Source organism: Myxine glutinosa, chromosome 3 (assembly GCF_964187855.1).
Source record: "Myxine glutinosa chromosome 3, kmMyxGlut1.1, whole genome shotgun sequence".
NCBI lineage: Eukaryota > Metazoa > Chordata > Myxini > Myxiniformes > Myxinidae > Myxine > Myxine glutinosa.
This window is the reverse complement of record NC_136263.1, coordinates 176,900,870-176,927,180: the sequence shown is the minus strand read 5'-3', so window position 1 is coordinate 176,927,180 and position 26,311 is coordinate 176,900,870. Positions and strand designations below refer to the sequence as shown.

Sequence of the window (26,311 nt, the reverse complement as noted above, 5' to 3'; positions counted from 1 at the left end):
ATATATCATTTTGGCCCTATTTATCAGTGGTAAAGAATCACTTAAGAAATTCTAGCATCTGAATCTTCACCAAAATCCAAACAATTTGTCCTTGTCACACACCTTGTGACACCTTGTAACTTGTAACTTGTAACCACACCTTGTAACTTAGATGACAATTTCACCACAATGACGTCATCATTATTTGTTTTCTAAACTAATTTATTCCTAGATTGTGCTCAAGAAGTCCCTGGTGTTGGGCTAGCGGCTAGGGTGCCGGCTTAGGATCCTAGGATCCTGGGTTCGAATCCCGGTCAATCGCTGAATTAACGCCAGGGGGGTTGACTCAGCCTGTCATCCTTCCGAGGTCGGCAAATTGAGTACCAGTTCACTGGTAATTCCCTGCTTGTCGTTAAAGGCGGCAAAAAGGGTTGGCGTCAGGAAGGGCATCCGGCTGTAAAACATTGCTTCAAAAAGGGGACCGAAAAACAACAACAACCACAGTTCCCGAAAAAGGCCAACCCCCGCTTGCGGGGAAAAATGGCCTCTAAAGGTGTTTTTTTTTTTTTTTTACACACCCAACCTGTCCACCAAGCTCTGTCTGAATCCTTCCACACATTTTTGAGATATCCTGCTTACAGACAGATTGGGGTGAAAATGTATCCTCTGTGAACCTTCGTTCAATGCTTTGATACCTGGGAGCACTCTGTTTCACCTTCTGAAAGCTGCATATTGAGATAATAACCAACACCAAAAAAACACACACACACACACACACACACACACACACACACACACACACACACACACACACACACACACACACACACACACACACACACACACACACACACACACACACACACACACACACACACACACACACACACACACACACACACACACACACACACACACACACACACACACACACACACACACACACACACACACCTTGTATAAAACAAAGTGAAGTTGTTGGGTAAAATGACCCAATAAAATCTATATTTTATGAAATTGAACAGCATTTGTACATCGATTCACTAAATTGGGAAACCAACTATTTTTGAGGTCAAAAAGTCAAAGGTCAACTCAAGGTCAAACTTCTAAAATCATCAATTTTCATCTGAAAAATCACTTTTTATCCGATTAACTTGAAAATGAAGCAGCAATTATATAGTGCATCAATGAATTGGGAAACAAACTATTTTTGAGGTCAAAAGGTCAGAGGTCAACTCAAGGTCAAACTTTGAATATAATCCATTTTCATCTGACAAATCAGCAATTTTTTTTAAATCCAATTGACCCGAGCTTTGATTAAGATCGTCAATTTTAATCTTAATGAAATGGACAATTTGATGTATCCATGGCAACTTTTTATTTTGGGTAGGGGGTGGGTTTTGCAAATAGCATGCTCTGCATGACGCCTTATTGTTATATATTCTTCAATATTCGGTTTAAAAAACTGTTTTTAGCCTTCCAAGTTGTACCTGTCCGTGACGAATTGCCTTGTGCGGTTACATAAAAAAAAAAAAAGACCTCCACAAATGCATGAAACCACAACACAAAGGGAGCGATGGCACGTTGAAGAGGGTAGCACACCCCATTGGAGAATAACACGTCGGTACATGCTGATGAATAAGTGAAGAAGCTATCAGAGACATTTTAACCTGAGATATCGTTTAGCTACCGAAACAGAGTGCAAGAAGGGACTCGTGGAGTGCGAGGTGTGGCTCAAAAAGGATCAAAATAGAACAAATGGAATCACCCTGCTATACTCACACATCACTCTGCTGTCAAAACATGACCCTCACTCAACACTGTGTTATTCGCTCTTTTCAATTCTAACTCAATCTTGCACTTCATATGGCAGATCAAAAATACTGAAAAGGTAACAATCATGTTTTTTTGTAAATCTATTTTAGGCTCATGGAAGAGCATGGTGCTAAAGGGTAAAACAGCAACGTACTAACAGCGGACGACAATTTCTTATTTTAAAAAGTTGTTCTTCTTTCACCATAACAATTATTCCCACTTTCTCATGGGATAGACCAGGAAAAGTATTTTGGCCCAAATTTTTCACACACCGGCTGGCCCAGCCTGATGTTCGATGAAGGTGATTAAAATTTGCAATTTGGTCAGGGTGCTGGCAATAACTCGCCATCTATTCGGGAAGGACACCATGGTATTTTAACGTCCATCAACTAATACTAACAGACAGGATGCCCAGCTTAACGTCCATCCGCGGGAAGGCGCACACACTGCCCGTGAAACACAGTGATATCAATTTATAGCTGGGTGAAGATTCGAACCCAGGATAGACAGATCAGAAGCAAGTGCGCATGGGTAACAAGGCTTCGACTGAAACTTGAAAGATAACTGCACAAATGTCATAAAATCAAAATGTCGGGCGCAACATAATTGCTCAACAAGTGATACTCACTTCTCCAAGAGAACAAGCGCCGTGCCGGGGTTCACTCGAAGATATTTACTGTTTGGCTGTCCATAGTCTGCCAGGTATGTGGACCAATCCCACACCATGAAGAGGTCCAGCAACTAGAACAAATAAAGTAAAAACAGACGTCTCAGAAAAGATTAAAAAGTACAAACATTCAAGTTCAATCCTTTGCAGATGGCTCGTAGTACAGCACGAGTCATTTTATATTTCACTGGTTTAACCACAAACATTGTTCAAATATAGTTAGTTCTTTTTTTGCAATGTCTCATGTGGATCAGATATCAAACTGTGATGAGCACTGTTAAAAAAGAAAAAGGAAAAAAGAACAAACTGTATGAACAACAATAACAACCTGAACAAGAATATGGGAGAAACCTAAGAAGTGAAAGCTTGGGTGGTTACACAACATCGAAGAAAGAAAGCGGGGACAACACAGGTGACCAAGATATGATGACGAGGGCAAGGCACCACCGAGGGTCGCTGATGAGAATTCCCGGCAAGACGACGATGGCTAGAGTGAGGAAGAATGACATGGAAAGGGGCATTGGAGAAAATTACCCCACACACAACTTAAAAGGGGCAATGCACAATGTCTAGCCTAGTGGGATTTGAAAACTACGAGGGAATCTTCTGGATTTACACAGTGACTTGATCCGAGAGAATCCACAGCATCTGAATCACGTAAGTTTGGGTTCAGATGCTCCCGACTCACTCAGTCCAGCCACTGCCTCATGTGAACGGGGATTATGTTGCATGAACCGGGTGAAAACTGCCAATGGAACCAGTTTGTTGCATGATACTTTGAATGATCGAATGGAGATCTCATCAAATGGATGTGAAGTGAATGAATATGAGGCATCTGGACCACAGGTCCCCAGTAAGGCAACAGAATCCCAACATGGCGAGCAGGACCAGCAGCCAGATACTCCAGTGCTACATGAGCAGAAGGATGAATCCTCCGATTCCGAGTCACAGAAGGAGGTTCTGGTGGATGAAATGCCAGCGATGGACAATTACGATGGAATCATTTCATCAGATTCTGATTCAGAGTGAATTTCTGATCATACCTAATGGATATAGCTATTCTTTCTTCTACTTACAGCAATCAAATGCTGTCGTAGGTATGAATGAATGATCGTTTTAAAGGCCATTTTCCCCGCTAGAGCGGGGGTTAGCCTTGCGGGCCCCCTGACAATCATGGTTCCCTGTTTGAGGCAATGTTTTTATGGCCGGATGCCCTTCCTGACGCCAACCCTTAGTCGCCTCTTACGATGCGCAGGGATACGGTGTACCTATTCTAAATCGGGGTACACACCTCCTGTACTCATTAATGCCCAGTCATCAAGTAACCGTTCATGGTTAATTTTTTTGTCAATTCTTCAATGAATCAAGAGACAAAGACACTTGACTTTTTAAACTCCACCACTGAAGGTGGACGGAGTTTCTTTTCACACCTGCTTGTCTGTCTGGCTGTCTGTCTGACTGCATATGAGCACGATATCTCAAAATGTTGAAGATAGATCGAGAGGATACTTAGTGGACAGGTGGGGTGTGTGACGAGGAGGAAACGATTCGATTTTGGTGAAGATCCAGATCCGGATACTATAATTTTTTTGAGTGATTCTTCACCATTGAGAGATAAGGCCAAAAATGACATATAGCATGATATCTCAAAAAGTTATGGATGGATTCGGATGAAACAGACACGTTGTGTGTGTGACATGGCCAAATTGTTTGGATTTTGGTGAAGACCCGGATAAGATAATGTCATGCTTCGCCATTGCAAGATGGGGCCAAAACGATATATAGCACAATATCTTAAAACGTTGTGGACGGTTTATGACAAAACTAGGTGGATGAGTTGGGTAAGCGACAATAACAAACTGATTATATTTTGGTGAAGGTCTGGATCCAGATCCGGCCTATTGGCGGAGGTATGCTCTCTACCGAGTGCCCTCAACTCTGCCCTTGGCATCCCCCTTCCCTCCACCGCACCCTCTTTCTACTGTTCTTTTCATTTTGTTATATCCTAATCTGCTCTGTGTTCTCACTCCTCCAGAAGCATTAATTACTGTATCCAAAAGAAATATTGATATAAATAAATTAAAAAGCAAGCTGCTGATAAATGGTTTGAAAGAAGAGAGATCAGCTGATAATAATTTAACATATATCTACTAATAGTTGTTTTTCATCACAAAATGATGCAAAAGGTGCCTCGCACAAATGTAATGCTAAAGATACCCATAAAGTGAGAGGAGTGACAAAAGAAAAGCCACCAAAAAAAAAAATAATCAAAAAAAGCCAAAAAAACTATTGGGTACCTGATATTCTCAAAAAACAACAAAAAAACAACAACACAAAACAGAGATAAATCATTAAAAGTTATACTGCAACTTCAACCGTGGTATAACAAGCCGTTTCACCTTCAGGGCTCGTCACATCACAGGTTTTGGAAACGCCGGTAGAGCGACAACCAATTGGCCGTGGAATGCTTCACTGTGATGTCACTGTAGCAACGTCAACCTCAGCTTCATAAGATGAAGTGCATGCTCTCTTATGTTCAGGCCGATAATACCGGGGATTGAAGTTGCAGGATTAAAGCAGATATTTGACTGCGGGCTGTTGTGCTATATTGCGGGGAAATTTGAGCTTCGTGTACGCCCTTGCCTTTCCACGAACCTTTCGCCCTGGCAGATATACGTCTGGCAGATATACGCCCTGGCAGTTACAAATTTGAACGCTTCATCAAAGGCTGGCAAGAATCAAATAAAAATAGACGTGGAAGTTCCTTTACTTTTTTGCAGTGGCGGATACAAATTTGGATACTGATCAAAACTGTGATGTGAAATGGCGAGTGGAAGCAAGGGACTCGCCTTTCCATAAATTATTCCACACAAAATCCTGCTATCTCTCATTCTTTACCAACGCAGCATCCACAAATCCAAACACGTTGTTAATCTTTACAATGTGTACCAGTCACAATGCTTTAAAAAACGTTCTTAACAAGTAAAAATGAAATTGTTTCAGTGATGACGATGTGAAGCTTTCTTAAGAGCAGCCGTTGGTTTGAAGGTTCATGGCCTTTTTAAGCTCCACCAATACCGTGTCATATGTCATTTGCTACATACCATCATGGCATTAAAGCCATTATCAGTGCTTTGGATGCTCAAACGACTGTTTTTGTCACCACAGCTTTGCCACATCAAAGCCCTGTTAATGCCGCAGCCGAGGTTAATCTGCTGCGCACCTGAGGTTAAGGCGAGAAACTTGGAGCTAACCCCTCCTAATTGTATCGTCACAGAACCAGCACATCAACCCAGCCAAGCCACAAGGCACCAAGAGTTCATGACAGGTGGGCTCAGAAAGGAAAAGTCAAGGTATACGGTGCAGTGTGAGCACGCTTTAGTAGGAGCAAAAGGAAAAGATGCAAACAAAGTCCAGCCTCGAATCTTTTGCTCCGAAGGAGGGATAACACCCGAAACGTCAGCTTCGACTTGCTTTCCGTGGTGGTTAGCATACCTCGATCAATGGCCTGTTTATTACCCTCGCCAGAGGAGAGGGTATTGCATTTGAGTCTGTTTGTTTGTTTGTCTGTCTGTTTGTTTGTTTGTTTGTTTGTCCGCACAAAATAAATATGATTTTCTCTCCAAACGTTGGACCAATTGACAGGAAATTTTCACCATAGGTGCACCTCCTGCTGTAGAATTTTTTAATTATAATTATGACGTCATAGGTCACGTGGTATGGACACCATCTTGGAAAAACCGAAAAACTTTGCACCTCTATATCTCCAAAAGCGCTGCATAGAAAAAAACTGAGACATGGCTCATTGTAAAGAACTCTCCATGGGGAATAACATATTGTTGCGGATATGAGGATTGCATCTTTTTGATTGTGTTGTATTATATTGGAGATGGTGATGAACATTGTTGGATATGGCCCCTCCTGCCTCCAGAGTTGTATAAAGGTAAAAAGGGCGTCTCAGTAATTAGTCCAAAAGCATACACGTCAGCTAATCATAGAATACCCTTGTTCAGTAGCTTATATCTTATTATGTGTCTTAGAGTAAGGCTGTGTCTCCCATTAACTTAAATACTCCATTGCACCAAGTGAAAAAGATAGATTCCCTTCATTCCCATTCCCAAAAACCTCCATTCCCCCTTTTCGTCAATTGCCATTCGCATTGCCAACCAACAATTGCCGCCATTGGCCACGAGGCAGGGTTGGGGAAGAAAGGCGGGTCCCCACCTCGTCATAGAGGGGAGGAGTGAGTCAGCCCCATTCAACCAACCACGAACAAGGGGTTTGGCTTGAGAGGGCGGAGAGAGAACGTTTGGGGGAGGTTCGCAAAGGTTGAGGGGCGGGGCCTATATAACCCGCGACGGGAAGCTCCCAAGGGCAGACGGCAGATGAGCTTTTACGGAATGAGCTACGACAAGAGCGGAGTGTGTGGTTTTTTTGGTCAGAGCTGGGTTGGTCGTCAGTGGTGGTCAGTGTTTGCGTAGAGTGGAGGGGTTGCGTTGAGTTGTCGGTGGTGAGGAAGAGTTGGACTAAGCAAGAGAGAAAGAGTCCTGGAGTTAGTGAGAGAGGGAGAGAGAACCCGTCACGCCAAACCCCCCACCAGCAGCGTTGGCTTGGCTCCACCAAGCAGCTCCGACCCGCTACCCCACGGACACGACAGGATCGGTGGCATCGGCGGCCGTCGAGGTCCAGCCCGACGTCCCGTGCGGGATCAAACTCCAGCCAGCTCCGTGCCTTCCTCCAGCCACCCACCTACTGTCATTCCTGCCTGCAATTTCCATCCATTTGCGTACGTGAGTTTGTTCTGTTCGTGCTGTCCTTGGTAGTAACAATAAGTCTGTATAAGCTAAAGATTTCACTGTGTCACCTGCGTCTCATGTCCCTGTAAATAAACGTGACTGCTTTCTTCTTGCTTATATGTGTGTAAATAATAAACCCAGTTACGCTTCTGTACGTCTTCTTCCTCTTTGCATTCGGTCGCTTTAGAGTTTTCCCGATTGAATAGCGGTGGCGCGATCCGGCCAAAGTTTGGGGTAAATCGGGTTTTAGTTAGGGGAATAACTGTTCGGTCGCGGAGCCTCCGCTCGGCAAACATACCATCTTTAACCGCGTACCGTAACAATATGTTAATGATGATGTCATAGGTGCTGTCACAATTTGACGTCACATCTTTGAGTACAAAACTTCATACGATCAAGATGAAATTTCTTGAGCATAACTATGGACAAATTGGTGGAAAATCTATGGGGAAAAAAGTAATGATGTCATCGGTCACGTGGTTCGGCCGCCATATTTGTTTTACCACAAAAGCCATTAAAAAACACTAAAAACAGGTCCTGGCGACGGTCTGCAATCTCTGATTGCTCTTTATTATTTCAACATTGTTGCACCAATTCGCTAAACACAGATAGACGCTAACCTCCACTAGAAAGACTACTTCCGCATTACACATTCAATCTTAGTGGTTTGATTTACATTTTTACATTTTACAATTTTATGATCATGTTCAAAGATCATTCGCAACCATCATTCCACAAAAGGTAGCCCAACACCCAATAAAAGAAAAAAGAAAAATTACACAAGGAGAAGTTACAAATTCCAAACTTAAAATATTTTAACGAACGCAAATCATAAAACTGGAACGCCACTCAGTAGAGCGCATACTCCCACCGTGGGTCAAGTTGGAATAGTACGATTTCACAAAAGTTTGAGGGAGTAGTTCAGTGACAACACAAGACAGACACTGCACAGATATATTATGTATATAGAATATATAGAAGATAATGTAAAAAAAAAAACAAGGCAATTTCACTTCCATTTTCGGATTCAGCGTTCAATTCTATATAAGTGAGTGTATTTTGAGGCATGTGTGACTTCAAATAAAATTGTAAGCCAGGAAAAACGTTCGTTTCATTCCTTAGGGATACAACATGTAAAACTGGCCCAAACGTCAAAACAAAACTCTCATTTTAAGTCATACAAGCTAATGCGACCACTCATTCTTCTGGGAAGAATCCCGTGCACATGCTGGTCACACTTATAAGTCACCTAAGTCTTTATAAGTTCATCAAATACTGACACCGCAATTGACATTCGCTGAGGTAAATGTTGATATCTCTTCTGAGGTTAAAAAAAAGAAGTTTTAAAGCATTATACGTATCAAACGATACATTTTATGAAACGGGGAAACCTAATACACATTTTGGTGGTTTTAAAATGACAGAATATGTCTTTATTAGAAAAAAAAATGAACATTGAAGATGGCGCTGCTAAACAATACACCGCTCTAATGCATAACCACGAGTTTAAACTACATTTCCAACAAATATGAAAACTATTTTCATATCACAATGTTAAATATAGAATATATAGAAGATAATGTTTAAAAAAAATGAGCCCTATCTTCCAATGGTAAAAAATTCCCAAAATAAATTACTGGATCTGGAATAATATCCTGAGCTTCACCAAAAACTAATCAATTCTTCCTTATCCCAAGGGCAATCATCCCACCAACTTTCATCCAAATCTGTTCAGAACTTTTCCAGATATCTTGTGCACGCATGCATGCACGCGCACACACACACACACACACACACACACACACACACACACACACACACACACACACACACACACACACACACACACACACACACACACACACACACACACAACTCCCTGGCGGGAGTAATAATTATTTCTTGAAACAAGAATAATAATGAAAGCATTAAAACATAATTCTCCAATTCCATTGAAGATTACAGTATTAGGCAGTTAGCCTGGTGTTGGCTTAGCGGTTAGGGTGCCGGCTTGGGATCCTAGGATCCTGGGTTTGAATCCCGGTCGATCGCTGAATTAACGCCAGGGGGGTTGACTCAGTCTGTCATCCTCCCGAGGTCGGCAAATTGAGTACCAGCTTGCTGGGATGAATGATCCCGGTGTGTACCCCGGTTTAGAATAGGTGCACCGTATCCCTGCGTATCGTAAGAGGTGACCAAGGGTTGGCGTCAGGAAGGGCATCCGGCCGTAAAAACATTGCTTCAAACAGGGAACCATGATTGTCATGGGGCCCGCAAGGCTAACCCCCGCTCTAGCGGGGAAAATGGCCTTAAAAAACGATCATTCATTCATTCATTCATTCATTCCAGTATTAGGCAATGGTAATCAACGTTACCTTCATGCACTGCCATTGCATCAAACAAATACAAATTGTGCCCTGTTAATCTCTCTATGAAACAACGTCTTTATGTGTATATGTGTGTATGTATGTGTGTATGTATGTGTGTATGTATGTGTGTATGTATGTAAGTTGTTTTTGCCTGCTATCCTCACACATGGGTGGACCTCAGGAGATGGGACATAGACCGGGTCTCAGTGTGTGTGTGTGTGTGTGTGTGTGTGTGTGTGTGTGTGTGTGTGTGTGTGTGTGTGTGTGTGTTTTCACCATTTGAGCCTTTGTCATAACATTTTAAACAAACCTTTATGATGACAATATGGAGTAATAACTAATAATTGGATCAAAATGTCAAATGTCAAATGGCAAAGTCACAGTAAGCACATGTCGGCCTTAGTAACCCATCCACTGTGCAGCGTGAGACGGCTGGGTTTTGTAATCGTTTCCATGCTTCTTTATTTACCATTTGAGCTTTTGTCATAAAATTTGATCAAACCTTTATATTGGAAAACAGCTGAAACGCCTGTCTACGACAGGTCCCCGTGAACACAATAAATATTCCCTTTTAGCTCATATAACCATCTTCTGTTATAATTGCATTATTTAATTAGGCTCAAATTAAAGAATTGCGTGCGCATATGCATCTTCACAATTAAATTCTAAATCAAGTTTCCCAAAAATGTACCCATTTTAATTTATGAGAAAATAAACCCCTAAAGTTTTGGAAACACACCCACCAATTGTAGTATGATGATATCGAGAACAATGATTAATAAGTTTTACTTCTTTTTTTTTTTTAGCTGTTGTTTTTGTCAAGTTTAGTTCAGTACAAAGTGGATGCGGACAGGCTTTGCATGTTGAGATGCTTTCTAGTTTGAATTTGTTCTTGAATTTCATTAAACACTAATTTGTATTCGAGTTTGCATATTAGGACATATCTATAAGGGTAAATAAAATATAGGAGGGCCAAGCCATAGTGAGCCTTCAAAATTAATATGCTTAATTGTACAAATAATATACAGTGGGAAGGTAGGGAGGGGGTGGGTGTTTGGATCACGTACATGTTAAAACATTAAAAACTAGAACGACACTCGGAAAAGAACAGTTTACGTTTTGTATCCCACTGATAGGCCGGATCCGAATCTGGACCTCAACCAAAATGAAATAGGCTTGTTCTTGTCACCTACTCAATTCATCCACCTAGTTTAGTCCTGATTCGTCCATAACCTTTTGAGATATCGTGCTTATAGTTCTTAGTTCCGTCTCTCAATGGTGAAAAATCACTGAAAAATATATGAGTATCCGGATTTGGATCTTCGCTAAAGTATAATCAATTTGTTCTTGCCACGTACCCAGCCACGTAGTTTCGTCCGAATCTGGCCATTTAGCTTTTGCTCTTTCACGCTTTCTTTCTGGCGTTTAGCTCTTTCACGAGCCTCGATCCTGTATCCAAAAAAATAAAAAATAAAAATTACTTTTTGAGATATTCTGCTCAGTTAAACAGACAAATAGAGGTGAAAACTCAAGCTCTGGCCTCCTTCGGTGGTGGAGGTAACAAACAACATGGCAGTAATTATGAGAAGTGCACTCTATTTGGAAAGTGCAGCAGAAAATGTGGCAATTTTATTTCTTTATCTTCATCACTGCACAAACTTTGTAAAAAAGCAAATATCTTTGTGAACGAAAGCATTTTTTTTTATGAAACAAAAAAGTTAATTCAATATGCATTTATATATTTAGTGTGCTAATCTGATTTTGCCAAAAATTCCTCTTTTTATTCGTGTTGTTCCACTGGGCTTCACGACAATTCAATTGTGGCGCTTTCAAACAGAAGCCTGTTTACACGGCTTTGAGACGCTAAGGAAACCTTTTTAGGCCAAATCCGCGGATCATATTTCCTAAACATTCCTCAACGAAATCATTGGGGTCCGTCTCAGCTGCCTTGTAGTTTTTGTTTGCGTTCCATTAGGCTGTGTCCCTTTAGACAAGCACCTTGGATGGAACCTCGTTCTTTGCTCAGCAGAAATCTCATTGAAATTCCTTGTTGGTTTATACATACAACCACGTGCACATAGACACACACACACAGACTGGACTTAATTAAACAGTGAGTGGTGCAAAACATCCATCATCTTTAAAGCGCACATGAAATGCCACCAAAAAAAACCAAACAATTATGCATTCAGATAGGAAAATACAAATTTTTTTTTAAAAAAAAGATCTTTCCTCAAGCATTTTCTTTTATTCATCACCATCTCTTGGAGATGCAACGTCTCACGTGCGATGCTAAAGCAACATGCCTTGAGCTTCGCTTTCATTGCGGGAGATGCCATTAATGTTGAGGACTTTAGATTTCACAGATTTCAGGAGAGACAGATGCGATGAACTATGAACAAGGACTTTAAGCTAAGAGTTCTAATTCTTTCAAGGAATGACTTTGAAAGACAGAGCATTCCAAGTTCGTGGTTGGCTTTGGAAACCAACTTGCGATATGGTCAGCCCAGGAGAGGTCATGGCTGTTCATGAGGGTGAGAATTTCAAGAGACTAAACCTTTTCCAGTGGCTGCTCAATTGCTCATGGAAGCAGATAGGTGGTGACTTTGTTTGATGATCCTATCAGTGACAGTATGAGAGTTTGATTTGCCAGGACTGAAAGACATGTACCCTTTATCAGGCAAGCATCTAAACAATTCCAGATTAGCAGAAAGTGACACAGCCGCTACCTGCCGGTTGACAGGATGGGGACACTGCACGGCATAATCTGGAGTCATTGAACTGAAAAAAGGAAGGGACGGTTTACCAGAGCATCAGAGAGGTCGGTTATGTAGTCGAGGATCAAGGCTCGGCCCAAGACACAGTTTTCAGGCAACCCAGCCTTCCATGGGAGAAGAGGCGAGAGAGTTCAATTGGCAGCAACAGATTGACTACGTGAGTGGAGAAAAGCAGAAAGCCAGGTATGAAGCCGAACCTGTATGCCAAAATCACTGATCTTGGTGAGTAGTGCAGATTCCAGACTGTGTTTAATTCTTGAGATATGACCATGATGACAGTCCTGACCTCTTGTTTGACATTTAGGACTTCCAATCATTGCTGAGAGGAGCAGCAGCATTTCTAGTGTTGAGTGACTATGACAGAATCAAAAGTAATTGGCAGAGACCAAGCTGCTTGAAAAGAGGAAAAACGATGCCATCAGTGATGATGGATTCCATGACAGCTGATAAACAGAAGTAAGCATACTGTGCTGAAGTTGCAAGGATTCCTTTTTGCACCCTTCAACTGAACAGGATGTTTTATGACTTCTTGGCAAATACAGGACAGCCAAAAAAGGGCAGGCTGAAGAGCACAGACATAGGAGAAGCAATATCAGAAAAGCAAGGTTTGAGAATGTGGGGACCGACACCGTCTTGGCCCTTCGCAGAAAAAGGGTCGAGGTACGACAAAATTACCAACTCGGGTGAGAAGGGCAAAAGCCAGAGGACCTGACTGCCCACAGTGGTTGTTGATGGATGTTAAATATCTCAAGTATCTTTCGTAAAGAGTAGGTGAGTTATCGCTGGCACAAATTCCAAATTCCTGCCCTAAATGACTGCTAGGAAGGCAACTGCGAACCAATTTAACCTTTGCTAAATAATTGTTTCAGCAGCATAGAGTATTATACATTGGACACATTGAAATGCTTAACCACTTTGTTAATAAGTAGGCTATACTGGGGATGGGGGAGAGGTGATGTACACCCAATGAAACATGATAGCTCCATGCAAATATGATGTTCCAATGATTCACGAGACAGGAAAGACAAAATGACTGATATGGAATTAGACAGAAAAATGTAGAAGCTTTGCCAAAGTCCCAATGAGGGCACAAATAACTAGATATCTACGATCACAAAGCGATAGCCAAGGGTAAGCCACCCCGGGCGCCCGTGATCCAATGATGGCCACATGTTTTTCACTACGTTATATGACCTTGACCTTCACCATTTAGGGATAAAGTGTAAATTAAGAAAAGGTGTGCCCATCTATATTCTATCCATAAACTCAACATCATGAAAAACATAGGAAAACTAGAATGGCACTTGACAGAGCGTATACCTCCACCAGGCTGAACAGTTTGTTTTGTATTCCACTGATAGGCCAGATCTGGATTCGGACCTCAACCAAAATCGAATCGGCTTGTTCTCATCACCGAACCAACTCGTCCACCAAGTTTATTCATAACTCGTCCATAACATTTTAAAATATCATGTTATATATCGCTTTTCACCTGATCTCTCAATGGTGAGGAATCACTTGTAAATTAAATAATTCTCGTATCCAAATTCATATTCAGATCTTCACCAAAATCTAATCGATTTTTCCTTGTCACACACGCAGCCGGCCCCACCAAGTTTCATCCAAATCCACCCATAACGTTTTGAGATATCCTGCTATGTATAGTTTTGGCCCTAACTCCCAAAAGTGAAGAATCACTTAAAAAATTCTACGAGCCAGATCCGAATCTGGATCTTCACCAAAATCTAATAGTTTTGTCCTTGTCACATACGGTACATCTCTGCCAATCTTTTTCCGAATCCGTCCACAACTTTTTGAGATATCTTGTTCACAAATAGACAGACAAACAGACAGGCAAACAGACAGACAGGGGTGAAAACATAACCTGCATCCACCTTCGGTGGCAGAGGTAATTAGTCAAGTTATGATCGAAAAGGTGGTTCGAGTTAATTAGGTCACAATTCCAAAAAGTAGGTCAAGGACGCAAATCAAATATCAGCTACACAGCTTCAGTACAAGTGCACTATTATGATGTTGGAAAATCTTGGAAGACCAAGAGGTCTTTGAGATTCCGCATTGGCAAAATTGGGCGATGACAAAAAAGCGCATTAGTTTTTTCAGACTGCCATTTGACATTGACCTTTAACCCAGAGGGGTACCATGTAAATTAAGCATAAATGAGCCTTACTCTCTAGGGTCTAGGTTATCTAGAGAGGGCAATTTCATACTGATAGGACAAACCTCAGTCGAGTTTTGGTGAAAAATGTTAAATTGTTTATAATTAGGTCAAAGTCAAAAAAAAATCATGTCAACTCCACATTTTATTCCCATTATTGATGCAAAATTTCATTTTGATTGTCCCAGCTCGGACATTGGCAGAAAAGGCGAGAAAAACAAACAAACCAAATGCAGGTTTAGTATTCCGAGTGGTTGAAGAAACTCAGAGGTAGCATTAAAAACTGGGGGCACTAATTGTAGAAACAAACCCAACAACAGATATAAGCATCCCCCTATCATATTGGGGGAGGTTTCTAAAAACAAAAGGATTATCATGCTGTGTGTACTTTCGACAGAGTTATGATGTACTTGGATGAACTCTTCTTCTATTTTTGAGAGAGTGCAGACAGACAAACAAAAAAAAGTATAATTGAAGCCAATGAAACTTGTACGATTCCCTTCTAAGCTCACTAACATTCCCATCCACTCTGTAAAAACTGCATTCTTGAGTCAATATGTCAAATGAAATAGGGCACACAAAATGACACCTTACGGAGATTCTTTAGGGAATAGCAATGGAATTTGTTTGGTGCTGTGGAGAAAAAGAACATGCCTTATCCTGGGCCATTCACAACAAATGCACGCACACACACACACACACACACACGGAATGATAAAGAAGAACCTCACTGAGATTTGAAAACAATCCCCAGGAATATTACCACAAATGAACTACAACTGGAGGCAATCCGGGGTTCCGTGACAATCCTGAAAAGAGCCCTTGGAACAAAACTCTGAAAAAGTTGAACAGTTTGGTCCATGAACTGTGATCCCTTACCGAAGAGGAGGTGGATATTTTGCGTCCTGGGAGGACTCCGTACCACCTCCTGAAACCCACAAATGGAGATGAAAAAAAGAACACACACACACACACACACACACACACACACACACACACACACACACACACACACACACACACACACACACACACACACACACACACACACACACACACACACATCCTGGATAATTTATCATTTATGTATTGCGAGCAGGTTTTAGATAATACCATAAATTAATAGATGGCGAATTCGCTTCTTAAGAGTCAGAGGAGAGCGACGTTAAAGCAAGATAAAGGAACAAGCAAACAAAGATAAAATGTTCCAATGGACATGAGTACCGCGCAGGTGATTTTTCCAGCAGTGGCAAAAGTAAATGATAAATGAAATCATAATGAGGCAACAAAATAAATAAAGGTTCAAATAGAAAAGAGCAAACAGCAGAGTCATTTAGAAAAAGCACAGGGAAAACAAATGAAATAAAAGTTAAATAAACAGAATCTTATTATACAAGTGATAACAGACCTTACAACGACTACGGTATTTTGTAGTATTCATCACGCGAGTGTTTTCATTGTATTTCAGCTGGAAAGAAAACGTAAAATAATGCAAATAACAAAATGTTTCATAATGTATATTTAAACTGTGAGCCATGTTGGTGTACTGTGCTTTGTCAGCTGCAAAGAGGCAGAAAAGGCTGCAGGCTTGACGGAGGGGGCAATCATAGACGAGTCTAAGGCCGTCGTGCTCACACGGCCCATTATACCAGCAGTGCTGACAGACACAATTCAGTATATGACGCTTCCGGGTCTCGCTTGTCAAACCGTCACGTCACGCTTAATTAACGCTTTTAAAAATGAGTCCATGGAATGGCTTACAAATGCAAATATGTTCATTATATCCCTTGTTTACGCTTTGAGAAGGAAGATTTTGAAGGGGATGCTTTGCAAAGAACTATAACTGAGTGTACATTCCCACACCCTGGAAATGTGATTAATGGCCTGGGTGTCAACTGATCCCCAAAGCAACTAGGTAATTTTTTCCCCCTTTTATTCAATGTAGCTGATGCCGAAAGGTCTGCCTTGAAATGTAAGCAACCAAATGTTTTCTTTTCTAACAAAACTCTTCTTTTATGCAAGTTAATTCTGTAAAACTACAAGCAAGAACTGATTGCAATGAAGTATGAAAACCCCAAAACTGGCCTATTTAGTTTATTGTGGAGCAGAACGGAACAGATGCAGTTTAATTTCGGAATTATAAAATTAGATGGCTGGGTAATGCAAAACTGACTTGCTCTCCTGTGGAGAAGTAGACTTTTAGGAATGTTCCATTGCAGTTTTCCGAACGCTAACTTATTCCAGAAAAGAAAAGTTTGCCTAAAACTGGTCGAGGTCAAGCCAGTAGAGGTAGGATCAGTGAGAAAGCGTTCCGAGAATGACAGTTGCTCTAATTAAATGGAAGGTTCAGATGAGCAGGGGAAGTAAGTGAAGAGATGAGTGGAATTGCAAGAGCAGCAATGAGATAGGGGGAGGAGTTGCTCGACCATTGTGTTGTTCGCATTGTGCGGCTGTAGTCTGCCCCTCCCTGGGATCCTGGACGGGCTCTTTGTAGCCTGTCTGCTGACCCCTGACGCCGCGACGGGCCCCTGCCTGACCTGGGTGACAACCGCAAGGCGGCAGGTGCAGACGATGCTGTTTGGGTATTCATGAAGGAGTGAGAGCCTTCTCTTCTCCAGCTCCCTTGCCTCCCTTTTCCATTCCTGTCTTCCTTTACTCCACCAACAAACCCCACGCTCTCACCCTTCACATTTCCCCCTCCTTCCTTCCCCTACCAATGTAAGGTATACATGCACTTTGAAGTTCAGGATGACCACCAATTTCGGTAGTTGTTTGGAGATTACATCATAATAGAAGTGAGAATATAGTGAGTAGGAACACTGAAGTGCATGCAACAAAACATTCAAACTGCATGGAAATGTGATTTCCAGTGTCAAAAGTGTGGAACACAGCCCAAGTACACAAATGTTGGTAATACGGTACTTTTGAAGGATACATTAGCAACCAAAGTACAAATTTTTGTTTATTCAAATATAATTCATGTGAAAGCTCTTCTGAGAGAAAGCATAATTTTTTTGGATGAAGTTAATTACTAGAAAGAAAAGGCTTTGGAAGTCAAAGAGGCTCGAATGTCTCTTAACTACCAATTCCTAGAATGGGCTGACACTCCCTTGTCACAGTCGCTTTGCCTTTGAACTCTATCATCAGTGCCAGATCTCTTCCTTTATCTTGCGTTTGATCAATCACATGGGGAAATATCCAAAAGTCAAGGCAGAAAGAAGATGGAAAACAAATATGCAGAATGCGTTATGGTAAGAGGTTCAGCACCTTCTAATGGACTACAATTTCCACGATGCATGAACTTGTAAGAGCTTTAGTAATTTGTCTCGCAATACTCCACAAAGGTTTTCTTTTTGAGTTTGTTTACACCACACCAATACATCCCAGCCTTAAAACAAAAGAAACAAAATGATGCAGCTCCAAATAAGACCTGAGAACAAACAAACAACAACCTCTGTGTTGGACACCATCCAACAACCGTTGGTGGACAGACAGACGGAGACCACATTTTCTGCTGCACTTCCCAAATAGAGCTCACTTCTCATAATTACTGACTTGTTGTTTTTACCTCTGCCAGAGACGTTAGACAGAGGTTATAGAACTCAAACAATGACATATCCTCAACTTGTAAGAATTTTGGAAAATAATGTCATGCTTATATCTTCCATATAGGTATATGTATTATACATACATAGTCATATACATATACATATACATATATATAATTATATACATACATATACAGTCACGTGAAAAAGTAAGTACACCCCATGTAAAGTTTTGACTTTTTCAACATATTTCAACATACAGATATTTGATTTTTATTTCAACAATATTGACAGATAAAGGTGATATAATATAACAAATATCATGAAACATTTACATTTTGTAGTCCATTGTATAATTTAAATAAACATAAATGCAAATTTCACATGTGGAAAAAGAAAGTACACCCCTACATTTATCACTACTTCAAATACCTAAAATTAGAATCAGGTGCACCAGCTCAGGTGCAAATGATTAGAACATCGTTAGAGAGGATCTTGGAGGAATCTGTCTTATTTAAACCTCAGACATTTAGTTTGGTTTGCTCTTTGTTGTTGAAGTGTGCAGCGTCACCATGCCTAGATCAAAAGAGCTCTCTGAGGCCTTCAGAAAGAAGGTTATAGATGCCTACGAGTCTGGGAAGGGATTTAAAAAGATCTCCAAACAATTTGAAATCAATCATTCGACTGTCCAGAAGATCATCTACAAGTGGAGAAGATTCAAAACAACTGCCAACTTGTTCAGGCCAGGCCGCCCCAGCAAGTTCAGCCCGAGAGCAGACCGCAAGATGCTGAAAGAAGTCTCTAAGAACCCCAGAATGTCATCACGGGACCTACAGGTAGCTCTTGCCACTGTTGATGTCAAAGTGCACGAGTCTACCATTAGAAAGAGGCTGCACAAATTTGATCTGCATGGGAGGTGTGTCAGGAGGAAACCGTTGCTGTCCAGAAAGAACATCAGGGCAAGACAAAAGTTTGCCAATGAACACCGAGGCAAAGACCAGCACTTCTGGAACAATGTGCTCTGGACAGATGAGTCAAAGGTAGAGCTATTTGGCCACAGTACCAGAAGACATGTTTGGCGAAAACCAAAGACAGCATTTGACCACAAGAACCTGATACCAACTGTAAAGCATGGTGGTGGAAATATTATGGTTTGGGGCAGCTTTGCTGCATCAGGGCATGGACAGCTCACCATCATAGAATCCACTATGAATTCTTCATTGTACCAGAGGGTGCTTGAGGATAATGTGAGGCCATCTGTCGGAAAGTTGAAGCTCAACCGATGGTGGACCTTGCAACATGACAATGACCCTAAACATACCAGTAAATCCACCAAGGAATGGCTGAAAAGAAAGAAATGGAGGGTTCTGGAATGGCCAAGTCAAAGCCCGGATCTAAATCCCATCGAGATGTTGTGGGGGGATTTGAAACGAGCTGTGCATGCAAGAAACCCCTCAAACATCGCACAGCTGAAAGAATTCTGCATGGAGGAGTGGGCAAAAATGTATCCCAGTCGATGTCAGAGACTGTTAGACAGTTATAGGAACCGCCTACTTGAGGTTGTTTCTGCCAAAGGGGGCAATACCACCTATTAGAGCCAAGGGTGTACTTACTTTTTCCAAATGAGAATTTGCATTTATGTTTATTTAAATTATACAATGGACTACAAAATGTAAATGTTTCATGATATTTGTTATATTATATCACCTTTATCTGTCAATATTGTTGAAATGAAAATCAAATAGCTGTATGTTGAAATATGTTGAAAAAGTCAAAACTTTACATGGGGTGTTCTTACTTTTTCACGTGACTGTATAATGTATATACACTACCGGTTAAAAGTTTTAGAACACCTCAATTTTTCCAGTTTTTATTGAAATTTACACAGTTTAATGTCTCAATGTACATTGAAATTAAGCATAGAACAAATAAACAATTGGAGATAAAAACGAAATCATAGAATAATTTTGTTTAACAAAATTTAATTAAAATTTTTGACCCAGCAAAGTAGCCACCTTTTGCAGATATAACCGCCAAACACACTCGTGGCATTCTTTCTATAATGGAAATCAAATATTGTTCGGGAAGTTCTTCCCAACACTGTTGCAGAAGTTCCCACAAAAGTGTTGAACTTGTAGGTTGCTTTGCTTTCACCCTTCTGTACAGTTCATCCCAAACCAGCTCGATGGGGTTTAAGTCTGGAGACAGTGCTGGCCATTCCATGATTTGAAGCCTACCGTCTTGTTCTTTTCCTCGAAAGTAGTTTTGACATAGCCTGGAGGTGTGTTTAGGGTCATTATCTTGCTGTAGATCAGGGGTGGGGAACCTTTTTCCTGTCAAGGGCCATTTCTATTTTTAGAACATCCTTCGAGGGCCATGCTAAATTATTGAATACATACTCACCTAATGCGATGGCTGGAACTGATTCTCTTTGGCGAGGCGTTTGGTGTCAGGTGGTAGTGATGATGATGCTACTCGCAGCTGGTTTTGCAGGTTTGGGTCAGTCAGTCTTGAGCGGAACCGAGTTTTTGCAAGAGTCCGTTTTGAAAAGAACTGCTCACAGCTGTAGGTCGTCCCAAACAGTGATGCAAACTTCAGTGCATGTCTCCTCAGAATGGGAAAATCCTCAGCACGTACATACAGTTTGTAGAACTCGAGCAAAGGGAGGTTGTTGTACCTAGCTTTGAGCTCGTCATTGCTTTGCAGCTCAATGATTTTGTGTTGTAGGTTGTCAGGCACATCAGCTGGTTCCACATTAAACGGCATGGCAAATATGTTCAGTTCCCTTTGTTTACTTTTCATGTCCTGGAACCTCTCTCCAAATGCCTGGAGGAGTTTTGCACACTCAGCAGCATATTCAGATGTCACAGCAGGCTTTTGTTCTTGCAGAGTGGGAAAGTGGATAGTGTTTCCCCTTTCCAGTTGCACTTGCCACAGCTTTAGTTTAGCTTCAAATGATTTCACATGTGATTGCAGAGAGCTGAGAAGCTGGTTGGGACCTTGGAGCTTGACGTTCAGCTCTGACAGGTACTTGGTAATGTCCACCATGAAGTTCAAATCACACAGCCACTTGCTATCACTGAGTTCCATGACAGGTTTCCCCTTCATCTCCATGAACTGTTTCACTTCTTCTCTCAGTGAGTAAAACCATGTGAGCATATTTCCGCGACTCAGCCACCGCACCTCACAGTGGTAAACCAGATCTCCGTACTCTGACTCTAGTTCACTCAGTAGCTCCTTGAACTGGCGGCTGTTCAGCCCTCTGCTTTTGATGACGTTTATGGTGGAAACGATAGTTGTCATCACATTGTTGAGCTTCAGGGACTGTGCACACATGATACAGTGGCATACAACTAACTCACTTGGATCGAGACTGAGACGACTCATTTCTTTTTTGAACAATGCAGTCAATCCCTTTTGCGCGCCAACCATGGCTGGGGCTCCATCCGTGGCCAGGCCACTTAACTTGTCAAACTGCAGTTCGAATTTGTTCATAGCCAAAACAACTTGCTCAAACAAATCCTCACCTTTGGTGGTGCCATGCATGGCTTGCAAAGACAGCAACTCCTCCCTCGTATCAAACTCAGCTGTAATCCCCCGCACAAAAATGGCTAGTTGGGCAGTGTTTGTTATGTCCATTGTCTCATCGCAGGCCAGAGAGAAAAACTGGAAATCTCTTGCGGTGTCCTTCAGTGTTTTCTCAATATCATGTGCCATGTCAGTAATCCGATCTGAGACAGTTCTTCGAGACAAACTGACACTTTGGAACAATTTTACTTTGTCTGGTGCGAGCAGCTCCGCAGCGGCAACAAGGCACTCCTTCACAAATTCTCCTTCTGAATGCGGCATCAGCTTCTTAGCGATTAGCTCACTCACCACAAAACTAGCATGCGTAGTGTTGTCTCGGTCAGATTGTGGTCTTATGAAGACTGCTTGTTGAGCACCAAAACTCTGCCGAAGAACGTTAACTTTATCCAAGCGCATTTGTCCTTTAAACTTGCCCAGTTTAGCATGTTTCGAGCTGTAATGACGCTCGAGGTTGGCCTTTTTCATCTTTGAGAGCGCTTCCCGACAAACTAGGCATACTGGCTTGCCTTTTACTTCCACAAAGAAATAATCGTTTGCCCATTTCTCTTGGAAAGCGCGACATTCCGCATCTACCTTTCTTTTCTTGTTAGTCGCCATGTTTGCATATACTGAATGAAATGATGACATGAGATCACGCGATCACTTGACTGTCCGGAAGGTCGCATATCGCAGTTACGACTGTCCGGAACTCACTTGACTGTCCGGAAGGTCGCATATCGCAGTTACGATTAATCGCAAATTAGTTTTAATTTGATGGCAATTATTCTGTTAGCACCAACATATTTTGCCAACGTCAAATAAATGAATAAGTTCTCAAATGTGCCGTCCGAGGCAGCGTCTGCTCGCCACGTTCGGCATTCGTTGACTGTTACAACACGTGAAAGCTCGCTCCTCTCTGATTGGTTGAATCGTTTTTGGTCATAACTTGGTTACCCTTTGTCCGATTAATTTAAAACCTTGAAAAGGAGAGATTACTGGAATTATAGATAGATGAATTGCCTCGCGGGCCGGATCAAACGGTCTCACGGGCCGTATACGGCTCGGAGGCCGGAGGTTCCCCACCCCAGCTGTAGATGAACCCCTGACCAACTAGGCATATACCAGAGGGTATTGCATGGCACTGCAAAATGCTGTGGTAGCCCTTTTGGTTCAGGGTGCCAGTCACTCTGTGCAAGTCACCGACTCTGGATCCATCAAAAGAGCCCCAGACCATCACGCTTCCTCTTCCATGTTTGACAGTTGGTGTCACACACTGAGGAACCATCCTTTCGCCTACTCGACGGCGTAAAAAACCCTGCGTGATAAACCAAAGATTTCAAATTTTGATTCATCGGTCCATAAGACCTTCATCCAGTCTTCAGTAGTCCACTGGCGATGCTTCATGGCCCAGGCAAGCCTCTTTTTCTTATTTTGCCATCTTAGCAGTGGCTTTCTTACTGCCACTCGACCTGTCAAACCTGCAGCTCGAAGTCTTCTCTTCACAGTTGAAACTGAGACTTGCTTACGTCGACCAGTGTTAAGCTGTGCTTGAAGCTGTTGTCCTGTGAGCCACCAATCTCGCAAGCTGTTGACTCTCAGAAACTTGTGTTCCGATTCTGTTGTGGCTTTGGGTCTGCCAGACCTCTTCCTGTGAGAGTTTCCTCCAGTTTCCAAGTGCCTTTTGATGGTGTTGGAAACTGTACTCACTGACACCTTGGCTTTCTTTGCAATTTCTCGAATGGAAAGACCTCCACTTTTAAGGGTTATTATGGTCTGTCTGTCTTCCTTTGTAAATTGCCTTTTTCTTGCCATTATGATAGCAATATACTGCTTCCAGCAGTGCAATATTGTCCACATAATGCTTAAGAGGGTGTAATAACAGTTTGTTCCAATACTGCTTTTATACAGACAGGGGGTTTGTAATCAAGTAATCAGCAGAGGTTGGGACACCTGAAGGAATTGTTCGCATCAACTTTCAAGGCTTAATTTACTTACATTGCTGCAGAACAGCTGTAAGTTGTTAACCCATTACTTGTTCCCTGAAGAAGGCCTTTTTTACAATATAACTGTGCAATTTACATTATTTTCCCGTTTTTGCGAACCTAAACTTGTTTTTTTGAACCTCGAGCAGTTTACTGCTTACCTTTGTACCATTTCAGGTTATTCACTGGACATTAAACTGCGTATATTTCAATAAAAACTGGAAAAATTGAGGTGCTCTAAAACTTTTGATTGACCGGTAGTGTACGTACACACACACACACACACACACACACACACACACACACACACACACACACACACACACACACACAATCAGGAGCATATCTTGAATGCCTAATTAGCTTCTGTCATTGGTTCTGTGTGTGGATGGAGGAAGGTCTGAATGATGCACAGTTGTAACGAAAAATGACAGCCAGGCAATGCTATTCGCAGGCGGTGGATCTTTTTATTATCGGTTACCAGAGAGTGTGAGATGTGGTGACAGCTCATTGCTTGGCGAGTGAAGGGTGGGGTAATGCAGAGGAGCAGGCTAGGCCGGATGAAAGCAAAGCTAAAGGAATTTGTCGGAATGTCTGGCTGCGATCGTAGCTCATCCATCAGGCACCTCTAAATGAGTCCTACCGGCGCTGACAGCTCATGTCAAGGGTCCTTCACATCCCATAGGAAAAGCTCCTGCTGCGTACGCATCTCTGGGAGGCCTGCAGTGCTCTTTGTGCACGCTGTTACGTGCGCTATGGCGTCGCTTTGCGCTGAAACGCTCATACAACAGGGAATGCACACTGAGGAAATCCAACGATGCTTAAAGAACGGAAGTTTCACACAGGAGATTAAGTCTATGGTTCTTAAACCAGACACACACAAATATTTCTTCAGAATTCCAAGAGCCGATAGCATTATCGTAAACTTTGGTAAGAATTTGAAAAGCATGCACAGGGACCTTATTCTATGGCTTACGAGTGATCACAGATATCAAAACATACTCAAAGATTTTGTGCATTTTGTGGTTTGATAAATATATATATATACACACACAAACACACAGGGTGTCCCAAAATAAATCTGGATGGCTTGTATTCACAGAATGTGTTCAATATGTCCACCATTCTTTTGCCCGTATATATACATGACGTATACATGTACAGTATATATATATATATTGTACATATATCCAGATATCCAGACTTATGAGACACCCTGTATATATGTGTGATTATATCATATATGATATATACAGGGTGTTCCAAATGTCATCATCCCCATTTATAATGTCATCATCCCCAGCGCAATGGAGGGGGCCATTTGTTGGACATCATTTTCAGAATATAATTTTATGAAATAAAATGGAATAAATTATTTTTTGCAATTTCTACAGTTTGAGTTTTTATTGGTTCAAAAGTTATAAGCAAAACAAATGGGGTGATGACATTTGCAACACCCTGTATATATCATATATTTCTATAATTATATTATGTATGTTTATATATATATATATTATATATATATATATATATATATATATATATATATATATATATATATATATATATATATATATATATACAGTGGAACCTTGACTTACGAGTTTAATTCGTTCTGTGACCGAGCTCGTAACTCAAATTGCTCGTTTCTCAAATCAAATTTCCCCATTAAAATGCATTGAAATGCTATTAATCCGTTCCAGCCCGCCAAAAACCACACCAATTTTTTTTTAAATATACAGTATATATAAAAATATCTCGCGCTTTATATTTCACCTGTATGCAGCATACAAGTTGGCAGGATGGCCTGGACTGGAGGTACGCACACTTGACTCTAAAGTCTAAACTGTCCAGCCTGGGTTTGAATCCCGACCCAACTATAACCTGTCATGGGTGAATCACAGGCAGGGTGATTCATCAATGTGTGTACCGCTAAACTGGGCGCCCCGTTTGCGTCCCATTAGTTGTTGGATGTTAAGGATCTCACCGTGTTTTCCACAAAGAGAAGGCGAGCTATCGCCGGCACTCTGAACAAGTTGTGGCCTGGCATGCTCTTCTCCTCTGCCGTTATATACGTCCTCCTCGGCATCTTTTTCCAGAAGAGCCCTGTCTCGTCACAGTTGAAGATTTGCTGGGGGATGTATCGTTCGGCTTCTATCAGTTCGGCAAAAGTTATAATAAAATCTTCAGCTGCCTTCACATCCGCCTCACCAAGTCGACAACACGCACACCTCGCTCATGTTGTTCGACGATTGCGTGTTTTATAGCCAAGCTCATCATCCTCTTCTTCTTCTCAGCACTGCACTTGGCACTCACTTTCTTAGGCCCCATGGTTAAAACTAAGAAATTTTCCAAAATAACCAAAATGCGAAAACAAAAATGCAGCGATATACGGCAGAGATACTGTACTTGCACGGCAAGATAACCACGTGACCGGAACCCACCTGGTGGCGGCTGGCGTAAACTCAAAATAACCAACATGCGAAAACAAAAATGCAGCGATATACGGCAGAGATACTGTACTTGCACGGCAAGATAACCACGTGACCAGAACCCACCTGGTGGCGGCTGGCGTAAACTCAAAATAACCAACATGCGAAAACAAAAATGCAGCGATATACGGCAGAGATACTGT

The 26,311-nt window shown here is 41.7% G+C and overlaps 1 protein-coding gene across 3 annotated transcripts in view; it reads right to left on the bottom strand.

The window, feature by feature from the left end:
* LOC137423036 (exocyst complex component 6B) overlaps positions 1–26,311 on the bottom strand; it is a 392,907-nt gene that overhangs the window by 11,267 nt on the left and 355,329 nt on the right. For all 3 annotated transcript variants that reach the window (XM_068109815.2, XM_068109816.2, XM_068109814.2), the window contains exon 21: positions 2,423–2,535. In XM_068109815.2, coding sequence (XP_067965916.2) covers positions 2,423–2,535 — 113 coding nt within the window. The remainder of the gene's footprint in view (positions 1–2,422; positions 2,536–26,311) is intronic.